Source organism: Thalassophryne amazonica, chromosome 4 (assembly GCF_902500255.1).
Source record: "Thalassophryne amazonica chromosome 4, fThaAma1.1, whole genome shotgun sequence".
Lineage (NCBI taxonomy): Eukaryota > Metazoa > Chordata > Actinopteri > Batrachoidiformes > Batrachoididae > Thalassophryne > Thalassophryne amazonica.
Window position 1 is genome coordinate 118,015,823 of NC_047106.1, and position 19,734 is coordinate 118,035,556.

Consider the following 19,734-nt stretch of genomic DNA (forward strand, 5'->3'; position numbering starts at 1 on the left):
CTACTTTTTGTATTTGAAATGCCATGAACAAATTAAAATGCATGAAATTCCAAGGGGCTGAATACTTTTGCAAGCCACTGTATGTAAGAAACTATGGTGAAATGGTGTGAATTCAAATGTGTTGTAATTATTAGATGTATATAGGCGTTGTGGTTATAGCCCACCTTGGCTTCAGCCCTCTAATTTTAATTTATTGTTTGAATCATGCCATTCTGACTAAATCTGTATCAGAACCTGAACATTTTCAACATGAGAATCAACTGCCTTGTATGATGTAATAATTTGTACAATCTTGAACACCTTTTAACAACTTTTTACGTAACGATTTATAAAGCAACTACATTTCCCATGAATAACAAAAATGACGCTCACTCGAACGGAAATCTAAGTGGCTGTTCATAGTCCACGTGACTATATTCATCGAATGGGGAAAGAGTTAGACAGGAAGTGTTTTTGCTCATTTAATGACAACATGAAAGAGGAATTCGTAAAATATTGTTAAATATGTCGGTTGTTTTTTTGTAGTTACGGTGACGTGTAGTGCTTCTAACGGTTTGTGTCGTGGCAGACGCAGCGTTTATCGTCATGTTTCAAGCTACAGCTAAAGGTTTTTTTGTTGCATCAGGCAGGTTTGCATGTCGAGGATTATTGTTAAGTATTCGACACTATTGTAAAAAGAAACCAGCTTCAGTGTCTGAAGCTCTTACAGGCGCTCGTCTGGGAGAAAACATCACTGTACAGGTAACTTTGACCACTTTAGTCACCTTTTATGTTTGTCAGAAATGTGCATCAGATGGACAACTTTATTTTTTTTTTTAAATAGAACATTATTTATTGATTTATTTTTGCACGTTTTATTTTACTTCTACATTTTTACTGTTACTTATTCAGTGTTTAGTGTTTATTTATACATGCCTGTACAGAGTGCAGCTCAAAGCGGATTCAAATTGTATTCTTGGTGAAAGCTATTCTGATTGTGATTGTGATTGATATCTGCCTGGTGCTAAAAATTAACTGAGTGCGTAAAAATCATAGGCTCCAAATGTGCAAAATACTCCAGAAACAAATTTTTAAAAGCATAAAATACTTACAACGTAATTACAGTAGAAAAGAAAATATGTCTGTTTTTAATGATTTTGTCTTTTAACAGAACACTACACAAATAAGGATCTTTTTAATTTAATATTTAAAAGTAAACATTTGGCCAGTTGTGTTCTGAAAGACATTTTTTTAGGTTGTTGCCTTTAGGTTTGCTATTCTTTCCCTTCAGTGTATGAACCCTGAATGTTTTCTGATTTGGAAGTGGCTAGTCTGATGATGGTGTTGAAGACTTCAGATGAAAATCACAATCAAATTTATAGGCAAGTAAATTCCGCACATACAAGGAATTTGATCTGGTGTTATTGGTGCATAAACAATACAAATAAGAAAAGAACAAACACTTCCGCAAGAAGTTAAAGAGTCAGATAGGCAAAACTTTAATCACTAAATAAATATAAATATAACATAGTGGGGCTGTGCAAAAACAGGTGATTGAATTACAGGTGTACAGTAGGGCTGCTCGATTATGGAAAAAATCAGTATCACAATTATTTAGGTAAATACTGAAATCACAATTATTCAAACGATTTTTTTTTTTTTAGTTACACAATGCATTTATTCAACATTTCTCTCACTCTAAAAAAAAAAAAAATTGTTAGACGTGTCACAGGACTGCTCATTTGTGGAGCAGTTTTCTGAAGAAAAATCCTTGGAAATGTTTTTTGCTGTTTGTTTACCTTAGAATTTCTGATTACTGTTTAAAAAGTTTAGAACACTTGTAATTAAAATAGCTAAATAAATCAATAAATGGTTCTTTAGAAACCTTTCATCTGTAAATTAAAACCACCTGTTATTTCAGATTAGATAATTTCTTGTTTAACATAAGGAACCTCGGACATTTATTTTTAGACAAAATAACATGGAAACTTGTACTTTTTTTTAAAAGTCTGGTAGATTATTTATATCTCATTTCAACCAGAAAAACAGACACTGTACATAAATACAAATGTTTATTATAAATGCAACAGGAAATAATTTAACAATGACTGCAGTGTGATTGTAAAGTAGGATTTCTGTGACATAAACCTCATGAATCATGATGAATTTTTTTAATGGTCATTTCAACTTGTAATTTCGCCAAAATATGTAATTGCCTTTAATGTTGTTATCAGGACAGAGTCATTTCTAAAATATGAATTTGAGCACAATAAGTGGAGAGCTTCTACTTGTGCAAATGTCTTTGGACTTTGATTCGTGGATATTTATAATGATCCGTTCATTTATTGTTAAAATATAAAAAACAGCTTTGTTTAAAAATAATAAAATAGTTGCTGTTGAAAGAGCCTTTTATTTAGAAGCAGGTGATGTTCTGCTGGATTCTTGGGACCAGATGAAGGTCTCTTCTGCAGCTTTGAACTGTGGTGGTTTTGCTGAAAGACACTTTTGTCCTATTTTGAAGAGCAGAGATGTTTTCTTTCGACTGGACTTCGTGGTGTTCAGCTCATCAATGGAAGTTTGGTTGTCTGCACAGCAAATGTTCCTGATTAGGACAAATAAAAATATTTCTTTAAATATAAAGAAACACTAAACAGTTTATATATAAAAAAGGAAAAAAACGCCTGAAAAAATAAGTTATTTAAAGTTAAGCTTTTGTGGTGTCTGAAAAAAGCTGTAGCTTTATTTGGTAAAAATAAAAAAGACTGAACCATTTACAAATTAAAGCGTTCATTCAGATCAACTATGCTAAAAGGCTAAGCTAACGTTATCTGATCATTAAACCTTCAGAGCAGTTCAGTAAACGTCAACGTTTTATTTTTATATTATTCTCACCTCGATAAAGCTGCAGAACTAAACTCCGTTGGGCAAACTGGGACTTCGCATATATCCAAAAAGTGGGAGATTTCAGACTGAGTGGGTTTGCTCCATCACCCTGGCTGCCTGCCTCGCTCTGCCCAGGAATGATGCCTGAAGGCCGGCTTCTCCGTGCGGGTCGGCCCACTGTCGCGGTTTGATCGATATCCCACCAAGTCATCAGTCCTCCCTCGGTCAGCGTCACTCCGAAAAGTAGCTGAAAAAAAGCTTCTCCCAGCAGGATGATGGGAGAATTGTTCTACTGCTGTTTTTTTAAAGCTTTTTTTGTGGTTCAGGCGACGCAAATTCAGGAAGGCGATCGCTGAACTTTTTTCAGGTTGTGGAAACAGCCAGAGTGTGACGTAGCCTCAATCTCTGCCACCTTGCCGCTTCCGAAGCGACGCGTCTGATGTCATGCGTCTTGGGACACATTGACGGATTGGACTGATGAAAGGCCCTTAAATCGTTTCACTCGATTATACAAGTTTGGAGATCATTTGATACAAATATCGATATCGCGATCGAATTCGGTTAATTGCACAGCCCTATGTACAGTACCTTTCAGTGCAAGGATGACCAATCTGTACTTTGTGGTAGTGGGGGGGGGCAGGTAAGTGGGGATCTCTGACATGATTTATTAGTCTAGTTGCGGATGGAAAGAGAAGCTGTTTTTGTGTCTTGAGGTTTTAGTTCTTAATGGATTTCAGGCTTGCCTGCCAGATGGGAGGGTGACAAAAAGTTGGTGTCCTGAGTGGGAGTGATCGGCCACAATCTTCCTTGCTCCCCTCAGGGCCCTGGAGGTGGTACAGGTCCTGTAGGGATGGCAGACTGCAGTCAATCACCTTCTCTGCTGCGTGGGATGATATGCTGCAGTCTGTGCCTGTACTTAGCAGTGGCAGCAGCAATATCAGACAGTGATTGAAGAGGTGATGATGGACTAAATGATGGCAGTGTAGGAAGTTCATCACAATGTTTTGGCAGCTGAACTTTTTGTGTGTCCTGCAAAGCTGGCAACACTGGAGCTTGTATTTGATCCTGTCCAGGAAGTATAGTTCCTTGACTGGCCGCTTGAGGCTGGCTCCAAAACAGAGCAAATTCCCATAGAAGCCCATTTTAAAACAACAACTTTAGAGCGGTAATAAGCATGTTTACAGCCTGGTACAAAAAACAAACAAACAAAAAACAAAGACGGTTTCGACCCTTACACACAGATTTAGGGGGAAGTGATGGTTTAGTGGTTATGCGTTGGGCGTCAGACCAGAACATCCTCTGTTCAAAACCTAGCCAGACCAGAAAACACTAAGGACCTTTGGCAAGGACCCTAATCCCCTAGTTGCTCCCGGTGTGTAGTGAGGGCCTTGTATGACAGCATCGGTGCGTGAATGTGCCTGGGTGAATGTGAGGCATAAGTGCTTTGAGCTTCTGCAGTTGGAAAAGTGCAATATAAATCCAGTCCATTTGTATGAGACTTTAGTTGTCTTAGATTCCTATCTAAACTGCAATACATATTCAATTTTTACACTTGGCTTTCCAATTTTTTCTGCTTTTATTGCAGAATAGTTAGTTTGTAATCACACCTTAGATATTAATATTTATAATACTGTTTAAATATTGGATGAAAATTACACAACATACTAATTTAATATTATATGGTGCTATTTCTGTGAGGAGAAAATGAGCTGAGTGTAGTGTGATTTGTTTTTCTGATTCAGGGATGGGTTCGTGCTGTCAGAGCTCAGAAGGCAAATCTCTTTCTCCATGTGAATGATGGCAGCTGCTTACAGTCCCTGCAGATCGTCGCTTCTTCAGAGCTGCAAGATTCGTAAGTACGAACACATATCTCTATAATCAAGTTATCAACCTTTATTATACTGTTATTTTACATGGCTTGCATCATCTCCACTGGGGTTGCAAATAATCATTGTCATTATTAAATAATCTGTCGAATATTTTCTTGATTAATTCATTGTTTGGTCTGTAAGTGTCAGAAAATGGTGAAAAATATTGATCAGTGTTTCCCAAAGCCCAGCATGATATCTTCAAATATTTTGTGTTGTTCACAACTCAGAGATGCTCAGTTTACTGTCAGAGAGGAGTCAAGGTACTAATGAATGGCTCATACATACCCTATGCGCTCTATACACCACAATACGAGGTCTCTTAGATAATAAACCGACCCTTTTATTTTTTTTTTAACTATATGGATTTGAATGACATGCGATTACACCAATCATGCTTGAACCCTCGTGCGCATGCGTGAGTTTTTTCACGCGTGTCGGTGACGTCATTTCCCTGTGGGCAGGCCTTGAGTGAGATGTGGTCCCGCCCTCTCGGCTGAATTCCTTTGTTTCACACGCTGCTCGAGACGGCGCGCGTTGCTTTATCAAAATTTTTTCTGGACCTGTGAGGAATATCCGAGTGGACACTATTCGAGAAATTAAGCTGGTTTTCTGTGAAAAGTTTAACGGCTGATGAGAGATTATGGGGTGTTTCTGTCGGTGTAAGGACTTCCCACGGAGCGGGACGTCCTGCAGCGCTTCCAGGCGCTGTCGTCGGCCTGTTTCGAGCTGAAAACATCCTAATTTAAGGCTTAATTCACCCAGGACATCGTGAGAGAACAGAGAAGATTCAGAAGAGGCTGGCATGAGGAATTTATGCGGACATTCCACTGTTTAAGGACATTTTTTTAATGAAAGACGTACGCGCAAATTCGCCGAGTCGTTTCCGTGACGACTCGGCAAATCTGTGTGCGCCGCGACAGGAAAAACACCTCCGTGTTGAAAACCATTTGTAGAATTCAGGCGGGTTTTAATGGCTTTCAACAAGTGAGTAACTGAGAAATTGTTTAACAGCTTGGGCATGTTCCAACTTGCCCGTTAAGATTTCCAACGGAGGTGTCCAGCCCGACATGCGACTCTGCCCGCACGTTCTTTCATTACAAAATGACCGTTAACAATGGAATGTCCGAATAAACTCCTCATGCCGACTTCTTCTGAAAGTTCTCTGTTCTCTGACGACTTACTGCGTCAACAGAGCCTGAAATGTGGAAGTTTTCAACTTGAAACGGCGAGACGCTGCCGCCTCGAAGCGCAGATCGCCGTCAGGCGCCGTGGACCGTCCTTAAAGCGACACTACCAGACCAAAATCTCTCATCAGCCGTTAAAATTTTTACCGAAAACCAGCTGAATTTATTGAATGGTGTCCACTCAGTTGTGCCTTACAGTTTTGAAAACATTTTTATCAAACAAAGCAACAGTCTCTGAGCCATTCCTAAACAATGAAAAAAATCGACGAGCGGGCGGACGACTCCTCACTCAAAGACTGCCCACAGGCGAATGACGTAACCGACAGGCGTGAAAAAACTCTCGCATGCCCACGAGGGTTCAAGCATGTCTGATGTAATCACACGTGATTCAAATCCATATGGTTTTTGAAAAAAATAATAAGGTTGGATACTTTTCTAATAGACCTCGTATTAATGTACAAGTAAATATAAATATGTCTGTTATGGTGTTTTGTTTGGTTTTTGACTATGTTATCATATGACTTCTGTGTGAATTCATTATGAAGTCATTCATACCAATCAATCACAAATATTTTGTTGATCAGTATATGCTTTAGACAGTGATAAAAGGGAAATTACCGGAAATCCGGGTTTTTACTCATGTGGTGAACATTTCCAGGTTATTTTTGATGATATATGTCAGAATCCATTCATTCAGTTCCATTCAGTTTCACGCCCAAACAGTTGGCAGCGGTAATGTGCCGTGGGGACTGCACATGGTTCTTCTAATGGCTTAGTTTGTTGTGGACATTAAAAGTTATGAACTGCGTATTTCTTAAGTCCACATTAAGTGGAGTAATGGGTGAAGCTCCCAGGTGCTAAAAATGGTAAGTCTGTTAGCATACAGTCAAGAGTTTAACTCTCAGTCTGCGAGTCATAACTGCAAAAGTAATGAGTTTAAGCAACTGAGTTTCTGCAAATTTGTCCGAGGTGAGTAATTGAAAATAATCTGTGACATTAGTGCTCCGCTGAAGTTTATCAGCAGGAAGTTAATCAATTACTCTCGAGCTGAGTGAATGTTTTATATTCGTAAATTGTTCAACCTATTTCTATCAAATAAAGCTACACAGTTTTTTAAATTATTGCCAAGACAAGTCTAAACTTTAAATAACTTTTTTTTTTCCTTTTTTTTAATGATGGAGTAATAAAAAAAATAGCACAGTGTTGTTTCATATTTCTTTATATTTTAAGAAATGTATTTCTTGTCCCACATCAGAAACATTTCAGCATTTGCTGAATGAATCTACCAGACTTAAAAATGCACACATTACTTTTCATGCTGTCTAAAAATAAATGCCGAAAGTTCCTTATAATGTGAATCAAGAAATTATCTCAACAACAACAAATGAGTTATGGTTTTAATTTACAGATGAACATCAAAGAATTCTAAATAATCTTTTTTTTTTTTTAATTCATTCTATTTTAATTACAAGTTTTCTAATGTAAGAAAAGTTTTTAAACTTCCAAATGTACAGTATTCAGAAATTAAGATTTCAAGGTGGTCAATAATTTGAAAACAGAGACTATCAATAGCTCTAAAACTCCTGCCAAAACTAGGAAAACTCAGAAGAGAGTGAAGGTTGAACAAGTTGATGCATTAATGTGCCATAAATACTCTGTGTTCCATTTGAATTGATCCTGAGAATTATTATTTTTGAATTCTTTGAATTGTCATTTCCTTTACTGTGTACAACCCCAATCCAATGAAGTTGGGACGGTGTGTTAAATGTAAATAAAAACAGAATACAATGATTTGCAAATCATCTTCAACCTATATTCAATTGAATACACCACAAAGACAAGATATTTAATGTTCAAACTTATAAACTTTATTTGCTTATTTTGAAATGGATGCCTGTAACACATTTCAAAAAAAGCTGGGACAGTAGTATGTTTACCACTGTGTTACATCACCTTTCCTTCTAACAATACTCAATAAGTGTTTGGGAACTGAGGACACTAATTGTTGATGCTTTGTAGGTGGAATTCTTTACCATTCTTGCTTGATGTACAACTTCAGTCGTTCAACAGTCCGGGGTCTCCGTTGTCATATTTTGTGCTTCGTAATGCACCACACATTTTCAATGGATGACAGGTCTGGACTGCAGGCAGGCCAATCTAGTACCCGCACTCTTTTACTACGAAGCCACGCTGTTGTGCAGAACGTGGCTTAGCATTTGCATTGCTGAAATAAGCAGGGACGTCCCTGAAAAAGACGTTGCTTGGATGGCAGCATGTGTTGCTCCAAAACCTGGATGTACCTTTCAGCACTAATGGTGCCATCACAGATGTGTAAGTTGCACATGCCATGGGCACTAACACACCCCCATACCATCACAGATCCTGGCTTTTGAACTTTGCGCTGGTAATAATCTGGATGGTCCTTGTCCTTTTTTGTCTGGAGGACACAGCGTCCGTGATTTCCAAAAATAATTTGAAATGTGGACTCATCAGACCACAGCACACTTTTCCACTTTGCATCTGTCCATTTCAAATGAGCTCCGGCCCAGAGGAGGTGGCGCCGTTTCTGGATGTTGTTGATGTGTGGCTTTCTCTTTGCATGGTAGAGTTTTAACTTGCACTTGTAGATGTAGTGACAAACTGTGTTAACTGGCAATGGTTTTCTGATGTGATCCTGAGCCCACGCGGTAAGATTCTTTACACAATGATGTCTGTTTTTAATGCAGTGCCGCGTGAGGGATCGAAGGTCATGGGCATTCAGTATTGGTTTTCGGACTTGCTGCTTATGTGTAGAAAGTTCTCCAGATTCTCTGAATCTTCTGATTATATTATGGACTGTAGATGATGGAATCCCTAAATTCCTTGCAATTGAATGTTGAGAAACATTGTTCGTAAACTGTTGGAACTATTTTTTTCACGCAGTTGTTCCCAAAGTGGTGATCCTCACCCCATCTTTGCTTATGAATGGCTGAGTCTTTTGGGAATGCTCCTTTTATACCCAGTCATGACATTCACCTGTTTCCAATTAACCTGTTCACCTGGGGAATGTTCCAAACAGGTGTTCTTGAGAATTCATCAACTTTCCCAGTCTTTTGTTGCCCCTGTCCCAGCTTTTTTGAAATGTGTTGCAGGCATCCATTTCAAAATGAGCAAATATTTGCACAAAAAAAATAAAGTTTATTAGTTTGAACATTAAATATCTTGTCTTTGTGGTGTATTCAATTGAATATAGGTTGAAGAGGATTTGCAAATCATTATAATCAGTTTTTACATTTCACACAACGTCCCAGCTTCATTGGAATTGGGGTTGTATTTTGGGTCAAGGACGAACCCCATGTAAACAGAAAGTTGATAGGACTAATATTTTTTGAGAAACTACGGATATTAGCTAACAACACTGAACAATGTGGTAATTACATTCTTGACTTGCATGCCATTCCAGCAGGGGCAGTAAATTATCTATATATTAAAAGCATGCATACGTGATTTTTATTTAGTAAGTTCAATGTAAGTACATAATATAATTGTAAATATGTTCAAAATACATGGATGACCCAAGAAAGTGAAAACACTTATTTCCATTTTGATCCATTTAAAAATCAAATGAGAAAATATGAGTAATAATAGTGATAATAATAGTGTGAATATGATAACAAGAACCTAAATTTGCTAAATGCATTAACACGGTAAATTAAATATGTAATTAACAGGAAATAAAAGGTTTGAATTCGTCTTATAAAAACTGTTGAGGTGTAAGGTTTGAAAAACATTCTGGACTCACACGCCATTCCAACTCTTTATTGAGACTTTGCACAATTTATTACCACCCTTTAAAATATCAGCTACCTGTTTTATAAATACTACCCAATCGAGAGCCCATGGATCCCCACGGGCAATACACTTGTGTGTGTGTGTGTGTGCGCACACCTTTAGAGTAAAATAAAGTGCCAGTGTTTTGTTCGAGGACCTTGATCACATTTATTCAGTAGTCATGACAGTCAGTTATAATATTTGAAAACTTAAAATACTTTTTCGGCTCTTTATTTACATTTCCCGTTTATTGGAGTCCTCCATTTCCAGTTTGTAAAGCAGCTCCTCCGGCTACTTCCTGAAGGAACATTTTGGCTTACTTGGCTTACTCCTCTGAGTCGTTCTTTTATGTTCATTAGGACTTCTTATTCTCAGCCTAATTCATCATTGTGTCTGTTATGGCCCCAGGGGAGTTCACTTATCATCACACACTTGTGATTTTCTTGGGAAGGCCATGCAGCATTGACTGTAGCAGTCAAGCTCTCTATCATCCTTCCTCCAGGACTGGCTCCCACTTTGCATCTCATTCACATGTTGCTCAGTGGGCAGTTGCTTGCTTCACAGGTTTCTTATAAATGAGAATAGAGGCACACAGGGGACATTGAGATGTCGGCCAGTATGCAGCCAGCTAAAGGTGCCCTGACACTTGCACGACTTTGATCCGCGCACTTGCACGCACTCTGCTGTGCACGAGAGTAAATTCATCTCAAACTCATTGTAAGCTGTTGTAAACTGTGCGCAGCTTCGTGCAAGTGCGGAAAGAAAATTTTGAAATGTTCAAAATCTCCATCACGCATTAATTCCGTGAACGTCACGGGAACATTGCGCAAACAATTAAAAAAAACACTACATGTGATTGCGTCAGTGCACCGCATCACAGCGCAGCTCGTATGAACGATTATAACAAGATGTTAAATCTATCATGAACATATTTTTACAGCTGCACACAAGAATGAATGAACATGCAACTGTTTTACTAAGTAATTACAATATAAACATGACAAGTACTTAACTTTTTAGATAGTTCCAAATGCATTCTCCACCTCATTCAGCGTGCGAGAGAGAGGGAGGGAAAAAAAATCTGCTGCTGTAGCAGTCCTCTGTGATTCTGGAAGCGATTACAGGCATTTTCAACAGCCAACTCTCGGGAAAAATGATTAATCTGCTAGGAAATAATTATTTTATATACACAGCGTCCAGCGCACAATGCGTGGCATCCAGTGGAACAAAGCATGGTAAAGTACTTTAATACTTGCTTGTGCTTAATTGTTCTTCATTAACTATGGCAGTGAGTGTTTTGAATAAATTAAGGCCCCCTGGCACTTGCACAAATTTGATGCACTGCCGTTGTGTGCTGGATGCTGCATATATAGAATAATTATTTCTAAGCGGATTAATCATTTTCTCTGCGAGTTAGCTGTTGAAAATGGCTCTAATCCCTTCCTGAATCACAGAGGACTGCTCCAGCAGCAGCTGTTCGAGCGTGTGTGCACGCTGAACGAGACGGAGGAAGCATTTGGAGCCGTCTTAAAAAGGTAATTATTTGTCATGTTTGCATTGCCGTGGCTTAGTAACAGAGTTGTATGTTCTTTCCTTCTTGTGTGCAGCTGTAAAAGTATGTTTGTGATAGATTTAATATCTCGTTATAATCGTTCAGATGAGCTGCACTCTGATGCGGTGCGCTGACGCAATCACTCGCTCTGTTCACTTCTTTGCTCAACTTGATGAGGTGCACGTAGTGTTGGCGAGTAGGTTGCTCAACGTTGCACGACATTTATGCGTGAAAGATTTTTTTGAACATTTCAACATTGTCTTTACGCAGTTGCACGTGTCCCTCTCACATTCAGTCTACACCCGTTAAAGATAAGTTTACTCTCCTGCATGACACAGGGCGTGCAAATGTGTGCACCAAAGTCGTGCAAGTATAGATGGATAGACAGAGAGATATATACATAGATAAAATGTCAATTTTAATATGTACATACAATTTTTTTTAAATACATGTTCACTATCTAATAAATATATTGCTGTTTATTTTTAATTGAATTGCCTGAAATGAAACTAAATTAACCAATTCATTGTTCTGTGTTGTGTACTGCACTGTTTGTCATCTATGTCATTTGTTCAGATGATCTTGTTCAAAAGGGATTAAAATTTTTTTTATAAAATATATTGTATTAATTCTATCTTTATGCATTAATTATTGCATAAAACAAGTTTATCAGTAAATGATGTTATGGGCTTATTTGGAACACACATGGGCTTAATTGTTACTATCCGCCCTTTTCAGGTTTCAAATCCCGCAAAACCTCGGAGAGGTCACCGCACTGCGAGATCTCAGTAACATTGAGAACTGCATTGAGATGCTCTGATCATGCTGCACTTTAACCGCTGCACACGAACAACACCATTATCATCGCAACATAAAACTATTTTTATATTGTGCCTAAAACTCTCATGAATATATTCTCTGGGTTTATAGACATTGTTATTGCGTTTGTCTTATGTAAACATGCGAGAATCACAGGCTGTCTCTCCGTTATTTTCAGTGGGAGCTGCTGTGAGCTACGCTCTCTTCCTGATCATGTCGTTCTGGGGAAAAGTGAAGTTTGCTCTTTAACGTCTTGATTATTGTCCTTTACAACACTGTTTGTCCTCTTTGTTCCAGACTAATATATATAATATGTCTGAAATTTGTTTTGCGTTTATTAAATTCCACGCAGATTAAGCGTAGCAGACACGGATTATTCGTTACAGTTGTTTTAGTACGTTTTCAGGGTAACATGCATGCAGTCTCTTATTAACGTGACGAAAAGCATAAAAAAAATACATTTTTTGTAGTATAATATTCATTTACAATTGTCATAGTGTGGATTCTCTATGTTGTTTCGACTGCAGCGACTCTCTGGCACTCAAGGGATTATGGGATACATGAAAACCCTGGATGGTACCTTTTAAGCCCATTCCAGACTTTTGACTTTTTCCCTAAAATTTCTTAATTACATCTTTTGAATTGTACATCAACTAATTACTAAATATACAAATGAGAGGCAAGTCTTGGCCTTTAACAAATTATGTCAATATATAGGCAAAATAGCGACACTTAGATTTTGGTGGGCGTAATGGGTACACTTACCCTACTTTATAAATGGAGGCATTGTGCGTTGCATTTTTACAGGCAAATTCTGGTTTGACAGCTGATTGCGCAAAATATTATTATTTTCAAGGATTTTTCATTCTTTAGCAATAATCTCAATGAAAACTGAAATTGAAAATACTAAGAAAGTAGTAGAGAGTTCACATTTATGCAGGATTTAGCGAGTTACAATTAATAAAGAATTTGAGTTAGTGTGGTGGATGCAGTGATGTCTGGCACCAGCACAGCACCTGACCCAGCCTGAAATATGTTAAATTAGGAATTCCTGACAAGATTCTTCATCTTTGTATCATGTTTTATTGCGTACTATGACAAGAAGATGTGAACAATACAACTCTATCACCTAGTGCTGGATAAAATGCGACCCTGGATGAAGTGAGTGCCTTGGAGTCAGTTGTAGGTTTTCTCATAATTCTGTGTTCCTGGCTTAACTAATATAGTGTGCTTGAGCTAAAATGGAGTTTTTCCTGCACTGATCCACTAATCTAATTGATATGCAAATTAGGTCACTGATCCTACAGTGATTATTCCCCACACTAGGAAAACCCACCACCCAATTTGGTTAGTTTGGGCCCATAGAATTTGGAGATATAGTACAGACGGATGGACAGATCGACTGTGTTCTTGATTATGTCTCCCATGATGCTATGTTCCTCTGTGCCGGGGGGGGTGGTGGCGGAGGTTAAGTGTTTTTACAGCTAGTACTTTGAAATGGTTCTTGAATGATATTATTAGGAATTGGTAACTGTTTAAACAGCCACAGTTTTTGCATTTAATTTCTTATTACTCTTTCTACAGACTAACAGAAAGATGTTAGAAATGATGCAAATTCAGTCATCTTTTGCTTGTTGAGACGGTGCTAACATTCACGGTTAGCCTTTAGCCTAATTAAATGAACTACTGGTCGTGGTTGGCTGCAGACACACCACTATCCAAACACAAGTACATATGAAGTAGAGACGTTATTATCCTGATATTCGGCCACGTTTTGATGTGGTGTGAGTGAATAAGAATATGATATCCAAATTTGAATAAACTCTTCTCTGCTTCTTTCATCAAGGCTTCTTACATTTGGTAGTGCTGTTGAAGTAAATGGTACCCTGAAAGAAAGTCCGCACCAAAAACAACCATTTGAACTACAAGCAGACCAAATCCATGTAATTGGCGAGTGTAACACTTTGGTAAGTAAAATCCCCTTTCACAGCCCAGGTTTAAGGTTTTTACAGTATTTTAACTTTATAATGCCACATCTGTCGAGATAAAAGAAGTTTGATGTCCTCAGCTTTTCCTTGTTCCAGGAATTTCCCTTTAAAATCAAAGAGAGGCACAGTCTTGAGTATATTCGCCAGTTTCCTCACCTGAGGTCCAGAACAAACGCCTTTAGTTCTCTGCTGCGGATAAGAAGTGAAGCCACAGCAGCCATACACTCATATTTCAAGGTGAGACTAACAGCGGAATGGTATTTTCAGAATGCAGAGGAACACTTAAGGTTGAGTTTTTTATGTTTTATTTTTTTCAGGAAAATGGCTTTGTGCACATTCACACGCCAGTGATCACCTCAAATGACTGTGAGGGGGCAGGAGAGCTCTTTCAGGTTGAGGCAAGTACATCAAGAAATTCTGCTACCATTACCGGGTGTATAGGTTCCTGAAAATTAACTCAGTGTTGTAACATTGCTTATTGTGTGACAGAATCAGAAAGTCTGCAAATTGGTAATTGGAATGCAGTCAGGTCTATAAGTAGTGACACAATTTTGGCAAGTTTATCTTTGTACATCATCACAATGGAGGTTAAATGAAACCGTCCAGCGCCTGGTTTCATAAAGCAGTCTAATTTTGTTTAGTCAAATAAACTCACTTACCGTATTTTCTGCACCATAAGGCGCACCAGATTATAAGGCGCACCCTCAATTAGCGGGTACTTAACCCTTACAAAAGGCGCACCGGATTATAAGGCGCGGCCTCGCGCACGCTAAAACATATAGTCTACAAAAAGAAAAAAAAAGTCACGGAAGCAAAACGGTGAGTTTATTTGAACTTTTTAACAACTTTGAACTACCGGTATTTAACAATATGGTACTCACATTATTTTTTATTATGGTTCTGTCACAAATCCATCGAAGTCTTCATCTTCTGTGTCTGAATTGAACAGCTGGTCTTCTAGCTGTGGCCACCTCGCTTTGTTTCTGCGGAAACTCTGGTCTTTTTAACTTGGTGCAGTTAATTTTTTTGTTTCCTCTCGCAGCTGCTCTATTCCCATGAACAACCGCGTAACTGATAGCCTGCAGTTTGCCTCGTAAGCATGTCTCTTCGCTGGCGCCATTTTCGGGGGTCCTTAGACAAACAAATGTTGTTTTGCAGGATACCTGTAGTATATGGTAACTACCGGAGGAGTGGCTGAGGTAAGTGTACGTACCACGGACTCACTGACTCTTCTCTGATTGGTTTATCGCTGGCAGCGTACGTACTCTACGCTACAAGCGTACGTACTTTACGTATTACGTCCTTGTATCAGTGGGAAATGGTCCGATATTCTGACGGTCAAAGACAACGTCGGTCGTTTTTACAAATTTTAGAATTCAGTGCGCACATAAGGCGCACCAGATTATAGGGTGCACGGCCGATTTTTGTGAAAATTTAAGGCTTTTAGGTGCGCCTTATGGTGCAGAAAATACGGTAGTTGACTAATTTTTTGACGTTCGTCATTGCACAAAGAACTTAGTCAGATAAAATTTCACGCTACCCGACTAAAGTTTTTAGCCTGGTAGAGAGGAGACTAATCTTATTTTAGTCAACAAAACTTCAGTGTCTTACCTCAAAAATCACGGCTAACCTATACCAACACTTGATGGAACAATCAAGAGCAGCCCTACGTTGCTCATATTCCTCCAAATGGAGAGCAGACGACTGTCAGGATGTGTTTGTGACAGTTCTCATGTTAGCCACCAGGCATCACTGTTAAGCTGAGCAGCGTTGTGTGCACAAATGCCTTGACGGAACTGTAGAAGAACTGCTAGGCTAAGTGCTAAGCACGCCATTCTGCAGTTCGTATGTTTCCATAAATGTTAATAAAGCCATTTAACGTAACAAAGACTGGACAGTTCATGACAACAACAACCTGGAAGTAAACAAAACTGTTGTGCATTGGAGGCGTCTCTTGGTAATGGTGCTCATGAGGGCGTTATGCCTGTGAAAATCGTAGTTGAACGTAAAACAACAAATCTGTAAGTTAGCCATTGATGTGAAACAGTGATGGGTATCGAGAACCGGTTCCTTTCGGGTATCGTTAAGAAATGATTCGATCCACCGACGTCAATAATCTTTTTTACTTAACGATTCCCTTATCGGTCCTTCAGAGTGGCAATTGTTTTTGGGGGGTGTTTGTCAGCAAAATTATAATTTCTCTACATTGATTACAGACCGTGCAGCGGGTCTGTAATCAACTTTTCTGCAGTGCGGCTTTGCTTTGAACCTTGAACCAATCGAAGCAGTGATTCGCAGATCGAAACAGTACTTCAATCATTACTTTGTTGATTCATTTTTTTCTTTCGCTTTATCTTAATTTTCCCCCACTAAAACCCTAAAGAGCATATGGCTGTGAGTATTATTTACCTTTTTTTATGTTAAACCAACCTGTTATGGTCTTCTGAAACAGTTGATAGATGTATTTTATAACTTGAAAACGGGACCCATGTTAGCATGTCTATGGCATTTTCAGTGTTAAAGTTAGCATTAAGCAGTTGCAGCTGTCAAGCGTTTGTTGTCGTAAAAGAGTCAAAAATATTACAAATTGTAATTTTTTTTTATTTATTTTTGTTTATATATTAATAATAATAGCAACCACAACAATAATAGTAATAATAACTAATCTAATGATTATGTACAATTTTAGAGAAAGAGACAAAAAGAACCTGAATAAAAACACAGATTATATAAAACCAACTAACAATGAACATACATAAATAAATACATACATACAGAAATAAGTGTTTCCTGTGAACACCAAGTGACTCTTACACCTCCACTTCATCTCTGTCTTATTTAAGTTTAATGACAATTTGTTTCAGTCAAACCATATTTTTAATGTGTTAATTTCTTCAGTGATTTCCTCCAGAACTATCTGCCAAGCTAGAAAACTGCTGTATCCTAGTAAGAGCAGAATACTACTGGAATGAATTTGAATAAGGAAAGTTGGTTTTTTCTCACTAAATGGATGCTGCACTCACTCCAGGTTATCGTCTGGAATAGCCCCAGATTGCATTTCAGAGCTTCTAGAATTCAAACATTTTCATGCGGGTGGTGTTTTGGGGGTAATTTTGGGTTTCAGATTTTTTTGTTTTCCACCACTTTCATCCCTGAATATGTGAAATTGTGAGTCACTTTTGTGCGGATTAAAGTCACTAACTGGGACTCCTGTCTTGTTGTGAGAAAGAAACGAGAATCATCTTCCGTTCTGTTCACACAGCTCCAAACGCTGCGCGGCTCTCTGCCGAGTCAAGTTAGAACGATAGAATCCAGTCGGAATTAATAACTTCAAAGTGAAACACCGTTTTGTTTATTTTTATTTATGTCCAGAGATCAAGGATACAGTGACCAATTTCATATTTATTTACTTTAAGACTCAATAAAATGTTGTTGACATAGAAAACAGAAAATTCACAAGAGGTATCGATAAGGGAATCGATAAGGAATTGGATCGATAAGCAGAATCAATAATGGCATCGATAAAATCTTATCAATACCCATCCCTAGTTGTAGGTTTTTGGAGCAGGTCTGTGGGTTGACTATGACTGTTCTCACCATCCAAGACTCAATGAAATACATAGAAAACCTGTAAAGCCTACTTTTAGTACAAAATTCACAAGAGGTATCGATAAGGGAATCGGATCGATAAGCAGAATCGATAATCGCATTGATATCGATAAAATCTTATCAATACCCGTCTCTAGTGATTAGACAGATAATTTTAGGCAACTAACTGTAGTCGGCTAAGTACGTTTAATAAACTAGAAGATTAGACTGCTTTATGAAACCAGGCCCTGGGGTGCTTGAAGTGTAGACTTTTAGCTTTAATTTAAGAATTTTTTTTAAAAATATTGCATTGACATTTAGGAATTACAGGCATTTTTATAAACAACCCCTTCATTTTGGAGCCCATAAGTAGTTGGACAAATTAAATACAAGAAATTGTCACCTCTGGAGTCAGTTTTCTTAAGGGACATTTCCAATATGGCCACGTGCTGGTGCCATGTGTGACATTCATCACACGATTGAACTGCCTTGGGCCCTGCATCATAAACACCCAGACAGACAACTAGTCATCTGCCTGCTGCAGCCATGTGAATGGTGGGCCTCCTTTTGGCCTTTTCCATTTGCTGGTGTCCTAAGTACCGAGGTAGAGAAACACACCAGAATATCATACAGCAGGTAAAATAAGTATTGAAAACGTTACCATTTTTCTCAGTAAATGTATTTCTATAGGTGCAATTGACAATTGAAATTTTCGCCAGATGTTGCTAATAATCCAAGTAATCAACGCATACAAAGAAATCAAAACATAGCTGGCCATAAATTGTTATGTGGAATAACTTCCTTCCTTCAATTACATGAAGTTACATGTGGCAGATGCAGAAAATCAACCCCACACCATGATATTCCCACTTCCAAATTTCACTGTTGGTGTGGTGTTTTTGGGGTGATGTGCAGTGCCATTTGACCTCCAAACATGGTGTGTATTATGGAATCCAAAGAGTTCAATTTTGGTCTCATCTGACCAGACTATATTCTCCCAGTATTTCACAGGTTTGTCTAAATGTTGTGCAGCAAATTTTAAATGAGCTTCAACATGCTTTTTCTTCAGCAGTGGAATCTTGTGTGGTGAGCGTGCACACAGGCCGTGGCACTTGAGTGCATTACTTATTTTCTTTGAAACAGTTGTAGCTGCTAATTTCATGTCTTTCTGAAGTGGTCCTTGGCTCTTGGACAACTCTTCAAATTCTTTTCACGCTTCTGTCAGAAATCTTGTGAGGAGCACTTGGTTGTGGCTGGTTTGTGGTGAATTGATGTCAGGGCCGGCCCAAGCCTTTATGGGGCCTTAAGCAGAATTTCATTTGGGGGCCCCCCTACCATCACCTCAGCACCAGATGCCTCATTATTCCATAGGCTACACTGTTATGTGTGTAACGTACCCACAATCATTAGCATTATTTGTAATTATCTTACATCATACAGGTGTCATTCTTGTTTTTAACCTTAAAGGGGTAGCAAACTCATAAATATGTTTTAATTAACTTCTACATACAGCGTGATGTATAAGTATGGCTCATTAATTTAACTATTTGAAAGTAACATCAGCAGGCAGGAGGCTGCATTTATAGTAAACACATTAAATAGTTTAATTTCTTTCAGATGTGCAATGGTGTGCAAAATGTTCAATATCCAAATACAAAATAGTCAAATGACATTCACATTATCTTACAGAAAAATAAAGTTGTAATCAAAATTAAATACTTAAATAATAAATACAATACTTAAATAATCTCCAAAATGAACATAGAAATCCACAACATAACAGCAATGTTTGTGCATAGCAATGCACAAACATTGCACTGGGGCTATTGCTTTAACTTTGGCCTGCAAACCATTGAGAGCTGAGCTACTTTTCCCCACCTTTTGCACCAAATTCATCTGAGGAGTTGACCTGCCCTGCTGTTTAAATCTAAGTTTTTCTTCGTAAGGAAGAGTATCAAATGGCTTCGCCAAAATCCGGTCCACAACATTCAAATTGTCTGCCATTATGTGCAGCTTGCTAGCTCGCTAGCTGGGACTGGCGCGAGGCTAGTGTGAAGTTT

At 38.3% G+C, this 19,734-nt stretch overlaps 1 protein-coding gene across 1 annotated transcript in view; it reads left to right on the top strand.

Annotated features, from left to right (window-relative positions):
- The first annotated feature begins 443 nt into the window (after positions 1 to 443).
- Positions 444 to 19,734, top strand: part of nars2 (asparaginyl-tRNA synthetase 2, mitochondrial) — a 42,042-nt gene continuing 22,751 nt past the window's right edge. The window contains exons 1-5 of the mRNA XM_034168472.1: positions 444 to 741; positions 4,605 to 4,714; positions 13,945 to 14,065; positions 14,183 to 14,323; positions 14,404 to 14,484. Coding sequence (XP_034024363.1) covers positions 586 to 741; positions 4,605 to 4,714; positions 13,945 to 14,065; positions 14,183 to 14,323; positions 14,404 to 14,484 — 609 coding nt within the window. The 5' untranslated portion in view covers positions 444 to 585. The remainder of the gene's footprint in view (positions 742 to 4,604; positions 4,715 to 13,944; positions 14,066 to 14,182; positions 14,324 to 14,403; positions 14,485 to 19,734) is intronic.